Source organism: Rattus norvegicus, chromosome 12, assembly GCF_021556685.1.
Source record: "Rattus norvegicus strain SHRSP/BbbUtx chromosome 12, alternate assembly SHRSP_T2T, whole genome shotgun sequence".
NCBI classification, from domain to species: Eukaryota; Metazoa; Chordata; class Mammalia; order Rodentia; family Muridae; genus Rattus; species Rattus norvegicus.
The window spans coordinates 16065255-16088272 of record NC_141545.1 but is presented as its reverse complement, the minus strand read 5'-3'; the positions used below and the strand labels follow the sequence as shown (position 1 = coordinate 16088272).

The following is a 23018-nucleotide window of genomic DNA, read 5'->3' as shown; positions in this document are numbered from 1 at the left end:
TGTATAGTTCACACAGAGGCCAGAAAGAGGGCATCAGATACCCTAGAACTAGAGTTACTATAGGTTGTGAACCATGGCAGTGATTTAGGGTGAGATGGCTGGCTAGCCAGTCCTGGGTGCACCCCAAAATACAGCTTGCTCGAATAGTGGATTTGAGAGATGCCCTCCCGCTGTCCTCAGCGTTGTGACCTTAATTCTGTAACTAGGTCTTCAACTATTTGCAGGGATTGCGATTCCATAGTTGTCTGTTTCGGTGAGACTCTTTAGAGTGAACAGGCTCTCTGGTACTGCCGGTATTTGAAGGGTTGGTAAATGATGAATGCAGCACAAGAGAGGGATAGACTATTTAAAATGGGACTTACAATTTAGGGTAACGGTTTTTAAACAAAACTCCCATCTTCAAAGTGTAGTTTCTCCCCAGTCCCTGGCCGCCATGCTCTCAGCGCATCCTTCAGCTTTCCAGCCGACACGAAAACAGGCATCTTTTCCCTCTGCTGCATTTATTGTTTTTTGTTGTTGTTGTTGTTTTCTTGTTTTTTTTTTTCGGAGCTGGGGACCGAACCCAGGGCCTTGCGCTTGCTAGGCAAGCGCTCTACCACTGAGCCAAATCCCCAACCCCCTTGTTTTGTTTTTTAAAGGCTAGTGAAGTGCAGAAGAGTTAAAACTATAAACAATCAATTGATATAACCACCTGTCTTCATAATAGACTCCCTGATGCCTTTTAACATTAAAAATTATCTAATGCCTGGGGAAGGGGGCTTACACAGGGACTTGTGGAAGTCAAAGGACAACTTTTGGATGTCTCAAATCCAGGGATCGAAGTCATGTTGTCAGTCTTGGCAGTAAGCCTTTATCACCGAACCAGTCAAACCTGACCCCCTACCCCCGCCCCCAGCATATTAATAAACTCTGGAGACAGAAGAAAGAGCAGCCATTTTGACTAGACTGTGTTGCTCGCGTGTGACTCCCTGGGAGATATAGTCCCGAGAGCCTCTGGATCACTTTTAGGGCAGTTAATGTCTTTGCGTGTGCTTAGAAACGTGTCAGGGACGGTGCAGACCTACTTTAATTCCTGAGTCCTGCGGTGCGAGGATGTGTTCGGCCAATCAGAGGAGAGACAGTGTGGACCTGCTCTACCCCCCCCAAGACCCGCCCCCCTAGATTCCTACCGGGGTGGGGCGAAGCCCAAGCTCCGTTTTTGGGGGGTGGGAAATAAATTGGCTCAATTTTTCTCAGGCTCTAGTAGCCTCTTGCCTGAGGGTGGCTGATTGGTCAGTTCCACAAGGGGGCGGGCTCAGAAGTAGCTCCTCCCTCCCGCTGCGCGGTTAGGACCTCCGGGATTCCTAGAGAGGCTGCGGAAGCGCTCTTGGGGGTGGGATTTTTGGCTGAAACTCGCACTTGGCTACTTCCGGCGATGAACTGTTGGAAAGTGTCGGACGTTCCTCTCTCTTGGCTTGTGAGAACTCCATCTTCCAAGCCTAGGCTGCGGGGAGTTTGAGCTTTGGGTCCCCGGGACTTAGAGACTGGAGAGGAGCCGGTAGGGCACACAGGGTCCTGTCCCTAACCTTGACGCGGCCGGTCTGTCTCTCCCGGTCAGGCGCTATTCCGAAGAATCCAGGTCCGAATTTCTGAGTATAACCGTGCTTCTCCTAGAACTAATGAAGTCTTCCGTTTATCTGTCAAGCCCTTATGGCTTGAAAGCCAGAACGAGATATGACCATTTTAATGGTTTTCACTCCTATTCTGACTTAAGTTTGGCTTATGATCGAGAGAAGAAACGACTCTATCTGGAATAATCTTATTCCATTATTTATATGAGATGTGGACTTTTTCATTTCTAAAACTTTTAAGTTTGGCCTGATGTCACTTTTTAATGGCCATTTTTTTTTGCGTTATTAAAATCCGGACATAGTCACTATTAGTTGTTTTATGAGTGAAGCGATGACTAACTTGTAGTCAATATCTTAAAGTGAATGACATTGTTGAGTGGTTTTCTTTAGTGTAGATGACGTCGTTGCCACCTCTCTTGGCTAATAATAATTTCCGACATACCAGTAAGGTTGTTCACTGCAAAAAGTGCCCTTTAGAAGAGCAGAGAACGATTTGGGTTAGTGCGGGCAGACTCTGGAGACTGAGTTGGAAGGATAATGACAGAATCCAGGGCAGTTGTACACTTAGAGCCTCCCGCTGAGACTTCCCAAGAGCAAGCAGACCTTCTCATAGTAAAAGTAGAAGAAGAGGACTGTTCCTGGATGCAGGGATACAACCGGCCAGTGCTTGAGACTTTTTACCAGCGCTTCAAGCACTTCCAGTACCACGAGGCAACAGGGCCCCGCGATGCTCTCAGCCAGCTCCGGGTTCTCTGCTGCGAGTGGCTGAGGCCGGAGCTGCACACCAAAGAGCAGATCCTGGAGCTGCTGGTGCTGGAGCAGTTCCTCACCATCCTGCCTGAAGAGTTTCAGGCCTGGGTGAGAGAACATCACCCTGAGAGCGGAGAAGAAGCCGTGGCTGTGATAGAGAGTATCCAGAGAGAACTGGAGGAGCGCAGGCAACAGGTGAGTTGTGAATGGAAACCGGGACACTGAGGAAGGATCTGCCCTGCAGTCTTAGCCCTCTGGTGCTTCAGTCGTTCATATTCTGGCTTTGCTGTTGTTTTTGACACAGTCTCACCATGTATCCTTGGGTGTTCTGGATTTCACTATGTAGGCTCGAACTCAGAGAGATCCACCTGCTTCTGCCCCCTAAGTGCTGGGATGAAAGGCATGAGCCATTGTACCCAACATGCAATAAGTTTTAAAGAATAACGTGTTTCCTCCTTCTCCCCGTCGTCGTCGTCGTCTTCTTCTTCTTCTTCCTCTTCTTCTTCTTTTGCTTCTTCTTCTTCTTCCTCTTCCTCCTCATCCTCCTCGTCCTCCTCGTCCTCTTCATCCTCTTCTTCTTCTTCCTCTTATTCTTCCTCTTCTTCCTCTTCTTCCTCTTCTTCTTCCTCTTCTTCCTCTTCTTCTTCCTCTTCTTCTTCTTCCTCTTCTTCTTCTTCTGTTTTATTTATTATATATAAGTACACTGTAGCTGTCTTCAGACACACCAGAAGTGGGCACCGGATCCCATTACAGATGGTTGTGAGGCACCATGTGGTTACTGGGAATTGAACTCAGGACCTCTGGAAGAGCAGTCGATTCTCTTAACTGCTGAGCCATCTCTCCAGACCTCTCCCAATCTTCTTGAAAATTAAGCTCATGTTCCCTACTTGTCTGTCTGTCTGTCTTTCTCTCTCTCTCTTTCTGTCTTTCTTTTTTTTTTAAATCCTTTTATTCTATTTATATGAGTACACCATGGCTGTGTTCATGGACACCAGAAGAGGGCATCAGATCCTTACAGATGGTTGTGAGCCACCATGTGGTTGCTGGGATTTGAACTCAGGACCTCTGGAAGAGCAGTCAGTGCTCTAGACCACTGAGCCGTCTCTCCAGCCCTCTACTTGCATTTCTTACCTATTAAACAATAGGTGGTGTGCCTACCATATGATTGCTGTGTAGTTTTTCCAGTGTGTTGTGGTGGAATCTGTCGCAGTGACCGTTGAACCAGGTTAACTCTCTATTTCCTGGCTCCAGGGTTTCGTGCTTTAGAAGCCTTTCTTCACTGCAGTTTTTTGAAAACGTTTCCCCAGTCTGGTTTTTTTTTTTTTTTTTTTTTTTTTTTTGGTTCTTTTTTTCGGAGCTGGGGACCGAACCCAGGGCCTTGCGCTTCCTAGGTAAGTGCTCTACCACTGAGCTAAATCCCCAGCCCCTCCCCAGTCTGTTTTAATCTCGCTTTTTGACAGACTGCTTCATTTAGAATGTGTTCTGACGTCTTTACTATGGTTTCAGCTATTTTCCCACCCATAGCTATCCCAGGGCTCCAGTGACTTAAAAAAAAAAGATTTTAGATTTTTGTAATTTTTTTATTGTGTGTGTGTGTGTGTGTGTGTGTGTGTGTGTGTGTGTGTGTGTGTATGTGTGTGTGTGTGTTCTGCCTGCAGGTATACAGATGTCCATGGAGCCTAGATGGAGCTGGAGTTGCAGATGGTTGTGAGCCACCCATGTGGGCGCTGGGATTCGAACCTAGGTCCTCTCGCAACGGCAACAAGTGCTCTAAACAGCTGAGCCACTTCTGTAGTCCTTACTTTTTTTTTTTTTTTTTTTTAATTTTGAATTATGTGTTCGCGCGTCTGGATTCCCACGTGTGAGTGCAGGTGTTGTCTGAGCCCGCTGTCACCTGGAGTCACAGGTGTTTGCGAACCACCTGAGGAGAGTGCTGGGAACTAGCTTGGGTCTTCAGCAAGAGCCACACTAGCTATCACATTAACCCATGAGCCATCTCTCTAGCATCCCCCTCCCAGCCGTGACAGCACAGTTGATCTTAAGGAAATCTTTTTCCCCCCTGAACTGATAAAAATGCCTCGGGCACACAGCCCATAATCCCAACAAGCAGAGGCAGGTGGATCTCGATGAGTTTGAGGCCAGCCTGGTCTATACAGAGAGTTCCAGGTTAGCCAAAATCATATACACACGCCTCAGACATCCAGTCACACCTTTGTTGAACGTCTGCCCGTTTGGGACGTCTGCCGCTGGCCTTGTTTGTATTCCAGTTTGTTGGTCCTACTGGGTGTTTCTGAGTCCGCTGTTGAGTTATTTGAGGTATAAGCAATGTTGGCAGTGGGTTTGGTTAGTCTCCTTCCCCCTGGTTTTTCCTTTCAGGGTTTCCTCCTTACAAACTTAAAGCTCAAATCGGTGGGACATTCCCTTCATCCTAGCACTTGGGAAGCTGAGACAGGAGGATTCTGAGTAGGAGGAGCCTGTCTAAAAACAAAACCAAAAGCCTATGGATTTTACAGGTGTTGAAGGTTGCTCACTGGTCCCTCAGAGCCCCCATATTTAAGTGTAAAATACTGGTCTCCTCATTCCCAGTCTTTGGGTGAGGGATACTTCAGAATTCCAGAACATCCTCAGACTTTGTTTTTTTTTTTAATATTTTTTATGTATGTGAGTACACTGCAGCTGTCTCCAGACACACCAGAAGATGTGTCCCATTGCAGATGATTGTGAGCCACCATGTGGTTGCTGGGAATTGAACTCGGGACTTCGGGAAGAGCAGTCAGTGCTCTTAATCGCTGAGCCATCTCTCCAGCCCTGCATCCTCAGACTCTCGATCTGCTTCAGCTCACCCTGTTATTCAGGTGACAGGGAAGGGGTGGCTGCTGACCTGTACCCAGACTGCAGCCATCCTGAAGGATCATCTAGCAGAAAGGATTTTATCATCTTTCTCTGTTTTTCTCCGTTTTTCTTTTTCCTTTTCTTTCATGTAAACTCCTGATCTTCTTCCTACCTCTCTCCCTTCAGAACACTGAGGCAACAATTATGCTGCTGTGCCTTGGTTTCCCCGATTTCCTCCCCTTTGGAGGTGGGTGGTAGAGATTGAACCCAGTGTGGCATATAGGGAAGGGCAAGAACAGGAACTTTATTTGAATGCAGGGTCTTAATGCTTTCTAGAATTTCTAGGAGTAAGCTACGCCGTTGTCTTAAGTAGGGATTTATTGCTGTGAACAAATTGCATGACCAAGGCAACTCTTAGAAGGACAACATTTAACTGGGGCTGGCTTAAGAGTTCAGAGGTTCAGTCCATTGTCACCGAGGCAGGAGCATGTAGCATCCAGGCAGGTGTGGTACAGGAGGAGCTGAGAGTTCTACATCTTCATCTGAAGGCCGCTAGTGGAAGACTGACTTCCAGGCAGCTAGGGTGAGAGTGACACACCTATTCCAACAAGGCCACATCTCCTAAAAGTGCCACTCTCTAGGCCAGGCATATACAAACCATCACAGCCTTGGAGCAGAGCAATTATGTACAGCCTAAGATGAATTGAGGCCCCGAGTAGGGTGGTGGAGGTTGGCATGATGCTGGACATGAACTTTGGAGGCAGGGTATGGCCCAGTTTAGCTTAGACCTTGCTGCAATCCTCCCACTTCTGCCTCCTGAATGGTGGAATTACAGGCATGGGGAACGTAAGCTATCTTAAATCTTAGTAGGACCAGCAGTGACTTCCTGGGTCCCATAGTGGCCTTTCCAACTTCCCTTTTCCTCTCTCCCCTTTACTAACCTTTACTCACCGTCAGATTCTTAGGGGTCCTGGGTTGAACCAGACCCCTTTATTTTGTCTGAGAGTTTGAGAACTCTTTCTGTACCTGGGTTTCTTCTCCACCTTTGCCTTTGCGTTTGGATACCTTCTTTTTAAAGTTTGTGTGTGTGTGGGCATGTGTGTGTGTGTATGTGTGCATGTGTGTGTGTGCGCGCGTGTGTGTGTGCGTGTGTGTCGAGTGCGTGTGTGTGTGTGTGTGTGTGCTGATACCATCAGGAGCCAGAAGAGGGCATTTTGCTCCCCAGAGCTGGAGTTACAGACAATTGTGCGCCAACTAACATGGGTATTGGGAACCAAGCATGGGTCCCCTGCAAAAGTGCTCTTAGCCACTGAGCTATCTCTCTAGCATCTTTTTTAAAATTTGATTTAATTTATTTTATGTGTATGTGTCTTTTGCCCGCATGTATGCCTGCGGCCCTCAGTGGTCAGAAGAGAGTGTCTGTCTCCGCAGTGACAGATGGTCGTGAGCCACCACGTAGGTGCTAGGAACCTGACTCCGGTCCTCTGGAAGAGCAGTCAGTGCTCTTAACTACTGAATCAACTCTCCAGCCCTTTCTTTTTTTTTTTGGTTCTTTTTTTCGGAGCTGGGGACCGAACCCCGGGCCTTACGCTTCCTAGGCAAGCGCTCTACCACTGAGCTAAATCCCCAGCCCCTCTCCAGCCCTTTCTTAACGTCTTTTAGGTGTTTACAGAGTGATCCCCTTCCCTAGCCTCTCAGCTAAAGTGGATCCACGTTTCTTTCCCGTCTAACATGGACTTCATAATGAAGTATTTGCATGTGGGTATGTCTCATGGAAGTCTTTTCCCAGTAGAAATAAACCATATTGTTAAGCTACCTTGTAGCTTATTGTAGACCCAAGTTGAGTATTGGGCCAGGGGACAGGTGACAGTCTAATAGACTCTAGTGGGCTCTTTCCCACCCCATCTGTAATTTTGCTGATTGGTTGTAGTTGTGGTTGTTAGATTGTCACATGTCCTGAAGTACTTCCTCAGAAGATGGTACCACCTGGAGCCACGCAGGAGTCCTCCAGTCACCAGTTTCTGCCTGTGGAGGCCCAGTCGGATCAAGAGCCACAGAATCTTCTGGAGGAGAATGGTGAGGCTTATCGACTCAGTGCAGTCAATGGTCAATATGACTAGAAAATGGGGGCACTGGTTACATGGGGGCCTGGAGTGTGGGCAAGTGGACTCCCGGAGAGAGGGCTAGCTTCTTGGATAACTGAGTCTATATATATAGACTTTCATTCTAAATCCAGAAAGGAGCCCTGGGAATGTGGCTCAGTTGGCAGTGTGCTTGCCTAGAGTGCAAGCTCTGGGTTCCGCTGCTCGCACCCCATAAGCAGGTGTGGAGCACACCTGTGATCCCAACACAAGAGGTAGAGGCAGGAGGATCATCAAGGTCCTGGCTATGTAGCAGGTTTGAGGCTGGGCTGCTTGAGACCCTGTCTCCAAAACAAAACTAAGAAAGCTACAGTAGGGACAGGGCATAGCTCAGTGGTACAGCCTACCCTTAGTTCCATTTCCAGCATCCCCTCCAAAAGCAGAAATATGACAGAAATGATAATGACAGTGATGTCGCTGCATATAGGAACTATAGGGTTTTTAAAGTTTCTAATATTATATATACATACATACACACACATGTATGTTGCTGTAAAATTATAAAAAATGCTGTCTTTTACCCAGCACTAGGTCCGGCACCACAGTGCCCCAAGATATCTGGTAGATATCTTCATCTCAGTCAGCAAAGCCTCTCATCCACTCTGCCCCATCCCATATCACACTGCAGATGGCTACTCTCTGAGCCTGGCAGCAATCTCTCTACCCATCTAGTTCCCAAGGCAGGTTGCCACCATGTCACACATACACACGTCTCCAGCCACTACACCTTCTCTTGAACCTAACTTGCCACATGAAAGAACACACAGCACACAACCTCTGATCTGATTGATAAGATATGATTGCCCACCTAGACATACAAAGTCCTGTACACATCCATCCCTTAAGAACATTCATAACAACCTGTAAATGTGCAGAGAGGAATCTTAACATCTGCCTCCGTGTTCTCTGCGCTCCTCCTCGGTTCCAGTGTCCTCTTCTCTCTAAAACTTTTCTCCCACCCATCCTTCCTTCTTGTCCAATGACAGGCCTCGTTCTATATTGTACCTGCCTTCACCTGTATGACATCATCCTACATTTCACCCTGTTTGTCTAATTAAAAAAACTTTTCTCTTAACTATAAGCTGAGCACAATTATCATTTTGTAATTAAAAGCAAAAAATATACCTAACACCCAGTCTAACGCTTTATCAGTTAAACAGAACATTTAACTATCCATTCCAGCTTAAGAAAGGCTTAAAATCTGTTATATCTTGTCTAGCTTGTATACTATCTGACAACTATTTAATAAAATATGTATTTTCAAAGTTAAACAGCCTGACAGGCTATGAGACTATAATCAATCAGTCTTGAGATCAGGAATCTAAATAGGTACATTCTGAATAATATGATTCTCAAGACAAAAGTTTAGAATAGAGATTTTTTTTTTAAAGATTTATTTTTTATTATATATAAGCACGCTGTCACTGTTCAGACACACCAGAGAGGGCATCAGATCCCATTACAGATGGTTGTGAGCTGTGGTTGCTGGGAATTGAACTCAGGACCTCTGGAAGAGCAGTCAGTGCTCTTAACCGCTGAGCCATCTCTCTAGCCCCTAGAGATACCTTTTTGTTTGATTCTCTTGAATTTAGTTTTTCAGGTGGTCTCCCCCTCTCAAATCTAATCAGTATAACTCTGTGAGGTTTTCAGAGCCTAATCACCATTTTTTTTTTCTTTTCTTTTTTTAGGAGTTGGGGACTGAGCCCAGGGCCTTGCGCTTGGTAGGCAAGCGCTCTACCACTGAGCTAAATCCCCAACCCCCTAATCACCATTTTTAAAAACACAAAGACAAAATCTTTCTCCCAAAATACTGTGTTCCTTAGTCTGTAACCAGAAAAGCTTGTACCTTGCAGTCTCTCCCAGAGTAATAATAGAACCATAAAACTCAAAGTCACATCCATCATGAAGACTAAACAATTTTAAAGAAGGAAGTAATCTAAACAATGAGCTGGATAGGCTTTTCTAATCTGTCATATCAGGAAATTAACCCAAAATTCCTGTGGAGCCCATGGTGAGAGAACCTGAGCTTCCTGTTGTGGTAAATATAAAAAATAACCACAAGCCCTCGCTAGCCAGAGTCAACAAGCCATATGGCCTTTAGCAGGGTAATTCATAAAACAAATTAAACACCTTCTATCAATTCTAATACCAATAAGCCACTTATCAAACCAGGACTTTAGTCCAAAATATATTCATATGTCAAGCTCTCTACCCGGAGCCTCAGATTTTTATTTAACCTTAATAACTTGTAAATATTACAACTCTCTACTTGGAGTCAATGACTAATTTTCCCTATCTACGTTCCAAACCGGGGATGAAAATCCCCACCTGATTCGGGTAATCCCTACTCTCTTCTTAAAAACAAACTTAATCAACCTTCTAATACCTGTCATTAAGGAGCAGCTTGTCTAACTAGGATTTTAACCCAGAATTCCCGTGGAGCCCACATTAGAAGGAATATGAGTATCCTGAAAGACTTTCTAAACAACTTTCTTTAAAAAGGAGCTTCTAATTTCTAACTCTCTGAGCTGCCACTACTTTTCACACAGCAGGGGACCAAGAGTCTGCCAGCCTAGGTGGCTTCTCTTTGTTTAAGGTTCCCATGCTTGAGACATCACGTGACTTAACATGGCGCTGGCCCCCTCTTAGAAAATAAAACTTTCTCTCAACTCTTAGGATTACTAGTGGATTCTTGCCCACCACATACATACATACATACATATGAATGTTTTTCTTGCACACCATGTGCATGCATTACCTGCAGAAGTCAGGAAAGGCATTGGATTAGAGGTGACTGTGAGCTGTCTGATGTTGGTGCTAGGAACTGAGCTCTGGTCCTCTACAAGAACAGTATATGTTTTAGCCATTGAGTCATCTCTACAGCCCCGCACCATGTGTGTTTGGTCTATAGCTAGCCTCAAGCTCACTATTAACTGACAGTGGCTTGAATTGTCAGTTCTGTCACTACCTCTAAAAGTGCAAGGATTGCAGGCATGCGCTACCATGTGTCTGTGATGCCAGGGATGGAAGCCAAGGGCCCAATATGTATTAGACAAGCATTCTACTAACTGAGCTGCATCCCCAGTCTCTCAGACCACAAAATCCCCACCATTTTAAGATACTTTAGTAAAAATAAAACCTCTTTATATCCAGTACATTTTGACATGCAAATATCATAACAGATTAAAGATCACTATTATGCAATACTGTCTTTTTGGAATAATGTGACGATCCAAGATCTTGTTGGGAAACATCATTTGGGAAAGTTCTTTGTGCTAAGTGATTCAATACTGACCAAGAATGCCATAGGCCTTTTAACATGATCAGGTCTGTCACATAGATACCCAACTCCTGGTACTGATTTCTTGGTTTTTGGATTGCTGTTGTTGTTGTTGTTGTTTTGGGGTTGTTTGTTTGCTTGTTTTTGTTTTTCAGTATAGGGTCTTTCTGTGTTGCTTTGGCTCTCCTGAAACTCTCTCTGTAGAACAGGCTGGTCTTGAACTCACAGAGATCTGCCTGCTCCTACCTCCTGAGTGCTGGGGTTAAAGCTCTGCGATATCGCCTCCCAGCCAAATTTCTTGTTTTAATTAGCTTTCTCTTGCTGCGATAAGGTGCCATAGGCAAAACCAACTTGGAGAGGAAAGGGTTTATTTAGTCTTATAGCTCGTCCACTGTCCAGAGAAGTCTGGCTAGGAACTTAAGGCAGGAACCTGGAAGCAAGAGCTGCCTCAGAGGCCAGGCAGGAGTGCTGCTTGCTGGCTTGCTCCTCATAGCTTATTCAGCCTAATGTCTTATTGCACCTAGGATCACCCACGGCCCACAGTGACCCAGGCCCTCTCACTTCAGTCATCAGTCAAGAAATACCCTATAGTCTTGCTTATGGAGGCATTCTCTCAATTAAGAGTCCCTCTTCCTAGAAGACCCCTGGCTTTGGCAAGTTGACAGAGCAACATCCAGTATGCTTCCATTCTTAGCACTGTAGTCATTTGTGGCCTTGCAAGGAACAATGACTGAACAATTCTTAATAACAGTGATGAGGAAATGGATTTCTAGCAGTGTCTGTGTCCATGTGCCACACCTTCAGGGCAAGTCATTTGTCCTGTGCTGAGATGGAGCATAGAAATGATTACATATGGGCTGACCTGGTTAAGAGTCAGCTGATTGCTCTCTTTCTAGAGGATCCAGGTTTGATTCCCAGGACCCACATGGCAGTTTACAACTGTCTGTAACTCTCTTCCCAAGGGGCTCTGGTGCCCTCTTCTGACCTCTGTGGGCTGTGCATGCTTGTGGTGTGGAGGCACCATATCTATACATATAAAATAAAAATAAATCTTAAAAAATTGTTACATGTAATAACATCATTCTAGTTGTGAAACAATTTCTTTTTGTCCTTTAGGAAGCCTCAATATAATTGTTGTACAATCTCTCTCTGTTTTTGAGACAGAGTCTCATTATGTAGTTCTGTTATAGATGTATTGGAATTCATTATGTCAAACAGGTAGGCCTTGGACTCACTTGGATCCTTCTGCCTACCTCTGTCTCCTAAGTGCTGGTATTAAAGGATTAAAGGGTGTGCACAACCATGCTTGATTTAATCCTACTCTTTTTTTTTTCTTTTTTTTTTTTTTTTTGGAGCTGTGGACCGAACCCAGGGCCTCGCACTTGCTACCACTGAGCTAAATTCCCAACCCCAATCCTACTCATAAAATCATCTTAAGTTAGTTAATAAGAAAAACTCACAAACTAAATTGTGTTCATTTGACCTCGTCAGTAGACCAGACCACATTGCTGGCACAGTGGCATACGCCTGTGGTACTAGCTACTTGGGGAGCTGAGGGAGTAGGATCTGGTTAGTCAGGCATTAGAGTAAGACAGAATCTGCCCTGTACTGAGATCTGAAGGTGAGTTGTTAGCACATTAAAAACCTGTGAAACTCTGGGAGATGCAGGTTTGCCCTGAGTGTAATTGAATGTGTCTATTACTGAGGCATGGCCCGGGAGGGATTAGCTTGACTAAAGCAGGAGACTGAGAGATTTCATTTCTAGATGGGGGAGCGGGGAGTCGGGTGGTGACTCACTAAGTGTCCCTGGTTGGCTTTGAACTCAGAGATCCACTGGCCTCTGTCTCTTGAGCACTAGGATTAAAAGCATGCCCAGCTGGTGTGGTGTTTTGGAAAGGAGGGACTGTAAAGGGTAGGGGAGCACAGGCCAGAATGGAAAGGCTCCTGAAAGCCAAGGTGAGCTTAGCTTGGGTGCATCAGGTCCTCAGGCATAGGCGGGGCGTGATGACATTGTGGACCTGACCAGATACTCTCACTTATTCCTTTTCTCTACACTCAGCCCTTCCTGTTCTCCAGGTTCCTTCCGTTCCCTTGAAGGACAGCCAGGAGCCAACAGCTTCACTCCTCTCAGCAGGGCCCCAGGTGAGCTAGCACTCCTCTGCCCTCCATGAAAATGCATACCTCTTTTCAACCTCCATCCCCTTTAGTCCTAGTTTTGCTCCTGGTTACTGTGGGAATACCCTGACGAACATAGCTTGTGGGAAACAGGGTTTGTTTTAGCTACCTTTAGGTCTCAGAGTGTCAAGAACTTGAGACAACCACTTATCTCTCTCTCCTCTACTAACCTAACCTAGGGAATGGTATCGCCCACAGTAGGCTGGGTCTTCCCCCATTATTCCCTTAATTAAGAAAAGATTACTCACAGGGCTGTCTACAGGCTGACTTGATCTAGACAGTCCCTCATCAAGATTCACTTGCCTGGAGAGTCTAGGTTGTGACGCCATGTTTAGCAGATATATTGAGCTAGCTGCCAGGCCTGTCCTCAGTTGATACTTTCTGTTCTTTCCCTCTGCCCTTTCCCTTCCGATTATTACCTGCCCTTTGGATGCACAGTCTCTCCCCTGGTTTCTGGCTTAGTGCTCTCAGGTTTTGCCCTCACTGCAGACTGCCCTCATTTGCACACAGGGAGTGGGAATTTAGCAGAGATCTCCCATTTCAGAAGTTGGTGAAAATTGAAGACGTGGCTGATGTGGCTGTGTCCTTCATCCTGGAGGAATGGGGACATTTGGACCAGTCCCAGAAGTCTCTTAGTAGGGATGGCAGAAAGGAAGATTGTGAGAGAACCACTCCTGTGGGTAAGAACTGTCAGCCTGCATGGGGCGGGCTCACCAGTTTTGTTATCGTGTAAAGAATTTGTGTAGCGTGGCCTTTACCCATGCATGTTTTAATCGCTCTAGCTTTACTTTATAATCTTTTAAATTTTTCTTTATTTTGTTTTATATGAGTGCCTGCCTTCATGTGTGTGCACCATATTCATGCTTGGTGTCCACACGGCCAGAAAAGAGTGTTGAATCCTTTGGATCTGGAAATGGTTGTGAGCCACCATGTGGGTGCTGGGAATCAAACCTGGGTCCTCTACAAGAGCGACCAATGCTCTTAACTGCTAAGCCATCTCTCCAGTTCCCTTTACCTTACAATCTTTGAAAGTGAATCAACATGTTTTTGCAGATATTTCTAGCTTAATAAGGGTATGATTAAGACTATTGGTATGAGGGAGGTAGTTTTTACATTTTTTTACTTGTTTATTATGTATATATGTTTGATGTGTTTGCATACCATTGTATAGAGGTCAAAGGACAGCTTCTTTTTTCTTCTGAGACAGGATCTTACTTTGTAGCTCTGGTTGGCCTGGACTTGCTTTGTAGACCAGGCTGGCTTCAAATTCACAGAGATCCACCTGCTTCTGCCTTCCAAATGCTGGGATTAAAGGTGTGTGCTCTCACACCTGGCAAGGGACATTTGTGAATCATTCCTGTTTATCCATCTTTATGTTTGTTACAGGGGTCAACCTTAGGCGTTGGGCCTACAAGGCAAGTGGCTTTATCTGATGAGTCAAGTTACCAGCCCTGCCTTTGTTCTATGAGATTACTTTATTTTACATATGTGAACGTTTTGTTTGCATGTGTGCGTGTATACCACGTGTATGCCGAGTGCCTATGTAGGCCAGAAGAGGGTGTTAGAGCTGGAGTTATAAATAATTGTGAGTCACCGCGTGCTTGCAACTCAGGCCCCCGTAAGAGCAACAAATACTCTAAACTACTGAGCTATCTTCTGCCTGTTTTCTGTTTTTTTTTAGACAGTCTCAATATGTATACCCAAGTGACCTTGAATTCCTGACCGTCCTGCTTCAGCCTTCCAAATGCTGGAGTTAATAAACTCAGTTTCACAATTTAGAAGATGCTAAATTGTTGTTGTTATTTTGTGGGTTATGTTTTTGTTTTTGTTTCCCAAGTACAGTTTCCCTATGTAACTGTAACTGGCCTGGAACTCACTATGTATATCATGCTGGCTTCAAACTGACAGAAGTTGGTTTCTCTGACTCCTAAAGTGTTGTAATTAAAGGTGGTTACCACCACACGCCAGTGATGCAAAATTTTGGCCGTAAGGCTTTTTTAAATTATATGTTTATGTTTTGTGTGCCTGAATGTATGTACATGGACCACATGCATGCCTAGTGCTAGAAGGGGGCCTCTCATCCCTCCTGAGTTACAAATAGTTGTGACCCACCTGATGTGGAGGCTGGGAAACAAACTCCAGTCCTGTATACACTGTAGCTGTCTTCAGACACCAGAAGAGGGCATCAGATCCCATTACAGATGGTTGTGAGCCACCGAGTGGTTGCTGGGATTTGAACTCAGGACCTCTAGAAGAGCTGTCAGTGCTCTTAACCACTGAACCATCTCTCCTGCCCCAAGTTGGGTAATTCTTTTTTCTCTCTTTTTTTTTTTTTCTTTTTTCTTTTTTTCGGAGCTGGGGACCGAACCCAGGGCCTTGCGCTTGCTAGGCAAGCGCTCTACCACTGAGCTAAATCCCCAACCCCTGGGTAATTCTTAATAGAATAATCCTCAATCATGGAAAATTCCTGTCTCAATTACTTTTCTCGTTTCTGGCACAAAATCCCTGAAAAAAAGCATCCTAAGAGGAGAAATTTTTTTTGGGCTCCCGGTTTCAGAGATAGCCCATCATGGTGAGGACGGCCTGGCAGCAGGCATATGAGGCAGCTGGCCACAGGATTCCACAGCCAGGAAGCAGAGGGAGTTCTATACAGTCCAAGACCCTAGCCCATGGGATGGTGTCACACACACTCAAGATGGGTCTTCCTAACGTTGTTCAACCTTCTGGAAGTACCCTTACACGTCCAGATGTTTGTTTCTAGGTGATTCTAAATCCAATCCATTTGACAATAAAGATTAGGGGCTGGGGATTTGGCTCAGTGGCAGAGCGCTTGCCTAGGAAGCGCAAGGCCCTGGGTTCGGTCCCCAGCTCCGAAAAAAAGAACCTAAATAAATAAATAAATAAATAAATAAATAAATAAATAAATAAAGATTAACCTTGAGAGCATATGAGACTTCACTGAGAGTATTTCTTTAGTATGGTGGTGATCACTGTATCTCAATGGCACTAGGTTGGTGGTTTTTTTGTTTTTGTTTTTGTTTTTGTTTTTTTGTTTTTGGTTTTTTAAATGAGTGCTCTATCTGCATATATACCTGCTTGCCAGAAGAGGGCATCAGTTCACAGTATACATGAGCCACATGTGGTTCCTGGGAATTGAACTCAGGACCTCTGGAGGAGCAGCCCTATCTCTCTCTCCAGCCCTGGCCTTTTTAGTTCTTTGTGGTCCTTTTCCTCATGCATTTTCCCTTCCCATCCTCATATCACTGGTCCACCTCCTTTTTACAATGACTTATTTGTTTGGGGGTGACCTGAATCACCGGGTCATTGTTCAGTGACAGCGTCCTGAGTGGGAGGACCACGGGATTAGAAAATAAGAAGGTAGGAAAGCTTGGGATGAGGAGGTCTCACACAAGGTGATGATGGCTCACGGAAGTTTATTAAGGAATCCGACATCTTATTTATAGCTTGCTGGAGGAAAAATGGGACAGAGTCGTCAGGTTAGTCAAGCAGTGTTGCACAGAGGGAGTATAGGATATCTCAATCGCGTTGTAGACCTACTGCGCAACAGCCTGAAGACTGATAACCCTAACCCTTCAAGGGGGCAGACGTTGAATTCTCAGGATCCAGAAAACTTTAGCTACCCAAGGCCCTGACCCCAGGCCATTGCTGGCCTTGACAAGTCAGTCCCTGGTCTTAGGCAAGGACCTAATCTTTCTCCCTCCGTCAGGGCCTCAGGGGAGCTGGGGTCCACCCCTAGCTCTGTATAAACAGCCTAACCCTTAATAAGGAGCAAGGCTTGGTCTGCATGTGTCACAGCACAAATAGGCAGACCAGAGGACAATTTATAGGAGTTGGTTCTCTCCTTCCAACATGTGGGTTCGGGGATCAAACTCAGGCCGTCAGGCATGGCAGCAAGTGCCTCTGCCCCACTGGGCCACCTCAGCAGCCCCTGGATTTTGTTTTGTTGGATTTATTTGTACATGTGTTCTGTTCATCAGTTTGTTATGTCTTACCTCAAGGAATTGATTATACATTAAATACACCGTGTTTGGGGCTGGGAACCTGGCTTACGGAGGAGAGCATTCGCACTCTTCTAGTGGATCTGTGCTGGATTCCCAGCACCCGTGCCAGACAGCTCACACCCGTCTGTGTCAGGTGATCTGAGGTGATCAGTCTTCTCCAAGGCCACCGGTACGCACATGTCATACACAGATACACATAAATGTAAAAAAACAAGTATTTAATGCAAATATCTTCTTCATTGTCTCTGTTTAAAGTTAGTACAGCTCACTTGTGTAATTTAAACCTAGCTAGTGTTGCTTGTGTGTTTCAGTTAGTATAGAGGCTCTTACGAGTTGTCAGAGGCATGTATGAGAGCATGTGGTGTATGCGTGTGCAATGTTTCAGTGTATGCGTGTGCATTCAGTGTATGCGTGTGCATTCAGTGCATATGTGTGCATTTAGTGCATATGTGTGCATTCAGTGTATATGTGTGCATTCAGTGCATATGTGTGCATTCAGTGTGCATGTGTGCATTCAGTATATACGTGTGCATTCAGTGCATATGTGTGCATTCAGGTTTCAGGAATTCAAATCCAGTCATTCCAGTTTCTCTGCCTATTAACTATACCATTTTTTTTTTAATGAAATGTCTTTTTTTTTTCTTTTTTTTTCCTTTTTTTTTTTTTCAGAGCTGGGGACCGAATCCAGAGCCTTGCGCTCTACCACTGAGCTAAATCCCCAACCCCCATTTTTTTTTAAAAGATTTATTTATTTTATGTATGAGCACACTGTAGCTATCTTCAGACACCCCAGAAGAGGGCATCAGATCTCATTACAGATGGTTGTGAGCCACAATGTGGGTGCTGGGATTTGAACTCAGGACTTCTGGAAGAGCAGTCGGTGCTCTTTTTTTTTTTTTTTTTTTTCTTTTTTTTTTTCGGAGCTGGGGACCGAACCCAGGGCCTTGCGCTTGCTAGGCAAGCGCTCTACCGCTGAGCTAAATCCCCAACCCCCAGTCGGTGCTCTTAACTGCTGAGCCATCTCTCCAGCCCCTAACTATACCATTAATTTCTGATTTTTTTCTTTTTTTTTTCCTTTTCTTTTTTTGATTTTTTTTCTTTTCTCTTTTGTGGTGCTGCTTGTTGAAATCAGGATCTCTTGCATTCTACTAATCTGTATTTGCTCTTGTCTGTGCTGATGTGGGGTGAGGTACATTCCCAACCCCAGTCCTATCTTTTAATTTTTTTTTCCTTTGAGACATGATCTCTATATATCCCTGACTACCCTGAAAAATCTATATGTAGACCAGGCTAGCCTCAAACACCTGCTTCTGCCTTCTGAGTGCTGAGACTAAACACATGTGCCACCACACCCAACCGCTTTTAGTTTCTGTGTTGACAAAGAATCTTAGCTGTCCAGCCAAGGCTTGAACTTACTGTGCAGACCAGGCTGACCTGGTCTTGGGATTCTTCTGCTTTAGCCTGTCCAAGTAGCATGGATTACAGCCCTGTGCCACCATCCTTACAGCTTCACTGTAGTCCCCACATTGACCATGCTCAGGGATGTCCACCCCATTTGCTTCTCTTATTAAGAAGGTCACGGAGGGGGTTGGGGATTTAGCTCAGTGGTAGAGCGCTTGCCTAGGAAGTGCAAGGCCCTGGGTTCGGTCCCCAGCTCCGAAAAAAAGAAAAGAAAAAAAAAAAAAAAAAAAAAAAAAAAGAAGGTCACGGAGCTGGAGAGATGGCTCAGTGGTTAAGAGCACTGACTGCTCTTCCAGAAGTCCTGAGTTCAAATCCCAGCAACCACATGGTGGCTCACAACCATCTGTAATGGGATCTGATGCCCTCTTCTGGTGTGTCTGAAGACAGCGACAGTGTACTTGTATACCTAAAATAAATAAATAATTCTTTTTTTTTTTTAAAGATTTTATTTATTTCATGTATGTGCATACACTGTCACTGTCTTCAGACACATCAGAAAGGGACATCGGATCCCATTACAGATGGTTGTGAGTCACCATGTGGTTGCTGGGATTTGAACTCAGGACCTCTAGAGGAGCAGGCAGTGCTCTTAACCGCTGAGCCATCTCTCCAGCCCAATAAATAATTCTTTTTAAAAAAAAAAAAGTACCCTGTCACATTTGAAGGTGAATTTAAGGAATGAGTAAATCATTTGAAGACAGCATCTGTAGTCTAGTTGGTAGAGTGCTTGCTTAACGTACACACAGACCTGGGGTCCACCCCCAGCTCTGTATAAATAAGACATGGTGTCTCACAGCTGCCACCCCAGCCACCCTCTCCTCCTTTCTCACTTCCTTTCACTGGGGTCTCATGTAGCCCAGACTGGCCTCAAACTCAAGCCAAGGATGACCTTAAACCTCTGACCTTTCTGCCTCTACCTCCAGGCGTAGGGGTTACAGGTGGAACCAGAGGTGGAACCTGGGGCTTCCCATAGCTTGACTAACACCACATCAACTTAATACGTATCCGTGTGTTCCAAAGCCTTGCTTTCACGTATGGGCATTCCCCAAAGCCGCATTCCTAACACAAACATGGTTTTACCTATCCTATGTTCCTCTGTCACTTGCTCGGGGCGTGGGGACTAGCTAATTGACCTATTTCCCTTCTCTTGTTTCAGATTATGAACCCAAGGAGGGCAACCTAGAGCTTGTGGTGCAGCAGGTCTCCGATGCAGTTGACCCACACTGGGTGGCCGCAGAAAGCACGGAACAGAACAGTGTTCAGCCTCAAGAGTCTGCAGAAGTCAGTGACTTGAAGGACACAGTGCAGAGATGGCAAGTGAATCCTACTTGGAGGAATCCAAGGCCGAAAAGATCTCTGAGCTCAGGCCTGGATGTCAACCGGAAGCAGAAATCGAACGGCGAGCGAGGCCACAGATGCGGTGACTGCGGGAAGTTTTTCCTCCAAGCCTCAAACTTCATTCAGCACCGGAGGATCCACACAGGAGAAAAACCGTTTAAATGTGGGGAGTGTGGCAAAAGCTATAATCAGCGGGTTCACCTCACCCAGCACCAGAGAGTCCACACTGGCGAGAAGCCCTACAAGTGCCAGGTGTGCGGGAAAGCGTTCCGAGTGAGTTCCCATCTGGTGCAGCATCACAGCGTCCACAGCGGGGAGAGGCCATATGGCTGTAGCGAGTGCGGGAAGAGCTTTGGGCGGCACTCTCACCTCATCGAGCACCTGAAGCGCCACTTCAGAGAGAAATCCCAAAGATGTATGTCTGGGGTGGCATGCGTTCTAGGAGTGGTTAAAAGCAGACATTTATTAGCTTAGGGAGGAAGAACAGATGGGCTGGGAGCGCTGGTGCTAGCCATCAGGAAGCAAGGGCAGGGGGATGAAAGTGACTCCAGAGCTAGTCCAGTGTGCTTAGCTCTGGGTCAGCCAGAGCTACATAGTGAGGCCTGGCCTCAAACAACAGCCGGATAAAAGCAAACTAAAAACAACAACAACACATGGGTTGTGGTAATAGGCAAAGATTGTAGCTCATTTTATTCTTAATTTACTTAAATTTTCAAATATTAAGTTTTTCTTCTCTTTTGAGATGGCATCTCATGTAGTCCAGACTGGCCTTAGACTATGTGTAGTCTTAACACTGGATTTCTGATCCTCCTGCCTCCACCTTCTAAATGTAAGGATTGCTTTGTAGCCCGGGCTGGCCTCCATCTTGTAAGCCTCTTGTCTCAGGCTCCCAACTACTGGACTGTAGGAGTGAGTCACTACTTCTGACTCTCCACTCCCTCCCCAGCCCACTCAGTTTGTTCTGTATAGCCCAGGCTGGCCTGGAACTCATGTAATACAGGATAGCCTCAAACCCAATATTCTGCTTTGGCCCCTCACCTGCTGGGGTTCCAGAAGGTGCCCCACTCTCCCTGCCCCAGTAAGTCTCTTCCTTTCTCTCCTTGATTTATTTTTTATCTTCTTCTTTCCATAGCTCAGTGCCAACATTGTCTCTGTTGCTGTTGGCATTAGCGCATCCGTATGTCCCCGTTTGTTCTTCTGTGACACCAGGGGATTTTTTTGACAGCGTATTCTTTTCCTGAGAAAGAGCTGATGAGCTTTGTGTTTGGTCCTCTTATAGGCAGCGACAGAAGAAGTAAGGACACCAAACTGAATGTTCAGCAAATTCCAGGGCTTTCAGAAGCAGACGTGGAACCATCGGGAGAAGTCCAAAGGAATGCTTGTGAGGCCGAAGGTCACAGTGAAGGCTGTGAATACCAGGACGGGGCAGGTGGACAGGAGGGGGTTATCATGAAAGAAACCTTAGGACAATCCTCTTCAAAGAGGACAGACTGCAATGAACTCAGCTATGTCCACAAGAAGCCCTCTCCAGGAGAGAGGCCACACAAATGTAACGAATGTGGGAAAAGCTTCATCCAGAGCGCACACCTCGTTCAGCATCGGAGAATCCATACTGGGGAGAAACCATTCAGGTGTGAGGAGTGTGGCAAAAGCTACAACCAGCGTGTCCACCTCACTCAACATCACCGAGTTCACACGGGCGAGAAGCCCTACGCCTGTCACTTATGTGGGAAAGCCTTCCGAGTGAGGTCCCACCTTGTTCAGCACCAGAGTGTGCACAGCAGGGAGAGGCCCTTCAAGTGCAACGAGTGTGGGAAGGGGTTTGGGAGGCGATCACATCTGGCCGGTCACCTCCGACTCCACTCTAGAGATAAGTCCCACCAGTGCCACGAATGTGGAGAGATCTTCTTCCGGTACGTCAGCCTCCTTGAACACCAAATGCTCCATGTGGGCCAGAAGAGCGGGAACAACAGTGTGTGCGAAGAGGCCCACAGCTGGAACCTGACCGTAATGGAAGATAAGAAGCTAGAGTTACAGGGGGAGCAGTCTCCCTACCAGTGTGATACCTGTGGGAAAGCCTTTAGTTACACGTCCGACCTCATACAGCACTACAGAGCTCACTCTGCAGAGAAACCCCAGAAATGTGATGCATGCAGGGACAGCACCAGCCAGTGTCCGCACAGAAGACAGCCACAGAAAATCTGCCCTAGCGGGAAATCCCATCAGTGCAGTGAGTGTGGAAGGGGCTTCGGTCTGAAGTCTCATCTCAGTCAGCATCAGAGAGTGCACACTGGCGAGAAGCCCTTCCAGTGCAAGGAGTGTGGAATGAGATTCAGTTGGAGCTGTAGCCTCCTCAAACATCTGCGAAGCCACGAGAGGACAGACCCCTAAAGCTCCGGCAGCATACAGGAATCTGTTGGGAGGCAACCTGATTTCAGAGAAGCCTTCCATGGCCCTCATAAGTGTAGCATCAAAAATGTTTCCCTCTTAGCTATCAGACCTACAGGTGTGGGGAAACCCTGTTAGGTAGAGCTTAGCCTTCAGGGACACTGGAGAGCCACTGGGTGCTCCCATAGCAGCTTTACGCTCGGAACCTCTGGCTAGGCGTGGCGGTGCTCGCCTGTATGCCTCGGAGGCAGAGGCAGGCAGATACCTGGTTTACATAGAAAGTTCCAGGCCAGCCAGAGCTACATAGTGAGACCCCTGCGTGAGAGACAGACAGAGAGAGACCAAGAGACAGACAGACACACCTCTGGGTTCTGTGGATGAAGGAAAGTCTTGACATGGCATTGTTTATTTGAAACTCAGAAAAATAACAGAAGAGTCACGAATGCAGTAGAAATAAGCTTATTTGTAGTTTCCACCTCGACAGCATAGCTATTCAGTGTCATGCCTCAAAAGGAACTCTTCTGAGTGATACCCATCTTGGTACATCTCTGGAAACGACTGTCCCAACCACTAGAATACTCCAGCCATTGTCCCATCCTGAGTATTAAATCTTTTGAAAGGAAGCTGACTTGAGGTCTCTCTCTTTGGTAAAGTTGGGGTTCCGAGGATGGATATGGGGTGTGTTCTTGCTGACACTGCCAGTCGAGGGCTTCTTTGTGAAGCACAGTATTCTTTTCAGTTCAATTCTACTGGTAACAAAGTCAGTTAGTCCTTGAGGGTCAGAGAGAGGGCTCCTTAGTGGGTAAAAGTGCTGACCACCAAGTCCTGACACTGGAGTTCAACCCATAGGAGCTGAAGAGCAGGAGAGAACTGACTTCCGCACATTGGCCTCTGACCTCCACATGTGCCATGGTACACGCAAGCACAAACACACACGTAGTATTTTTAAGAGTTTGACTTAGCTGGGTGGCACATCTCTGGGATTGGGGCCAGCCTGGTCTGTATAGGAAGTTCCAGGCCA

General features: G+C 46.0%; 1 protein-coding gene across 2 annotated transcripts; it reads left to right on the top strand.

The window, feature by feature from the left end:
* Positions 1 to 1394: 1394 nt before the first annotated feature.
* On the top strand, positions 1395 to 22620 carry Zkscan5 (zinc finger with KRAB and SCAN domains 5). Of its 2 annotated transcripts, none has more exons than XM_087578226.1 (6): positions 1395 to 2555; positions 7136 to 7268; positions 12690 to 12755; positions 13333 to 13468; positions 19428 to 20024; positions 20889 to 22620. In XM_087578226.1, exons 2-6 carry the CDS (start codon positions 7266 to 7268, stop codon positions 21998 to 22000), a joined length of 1914 nt encoding a protein of 637 aa, XP_087434352.1. In that variant the 5' UTR covers positions 1395 to 2555; positions 7136 to 7265; the 3' UTR covers positions 22001 to 22620.
* Positions 22621 to 23018: the final 398 nt, after the last annotated feature.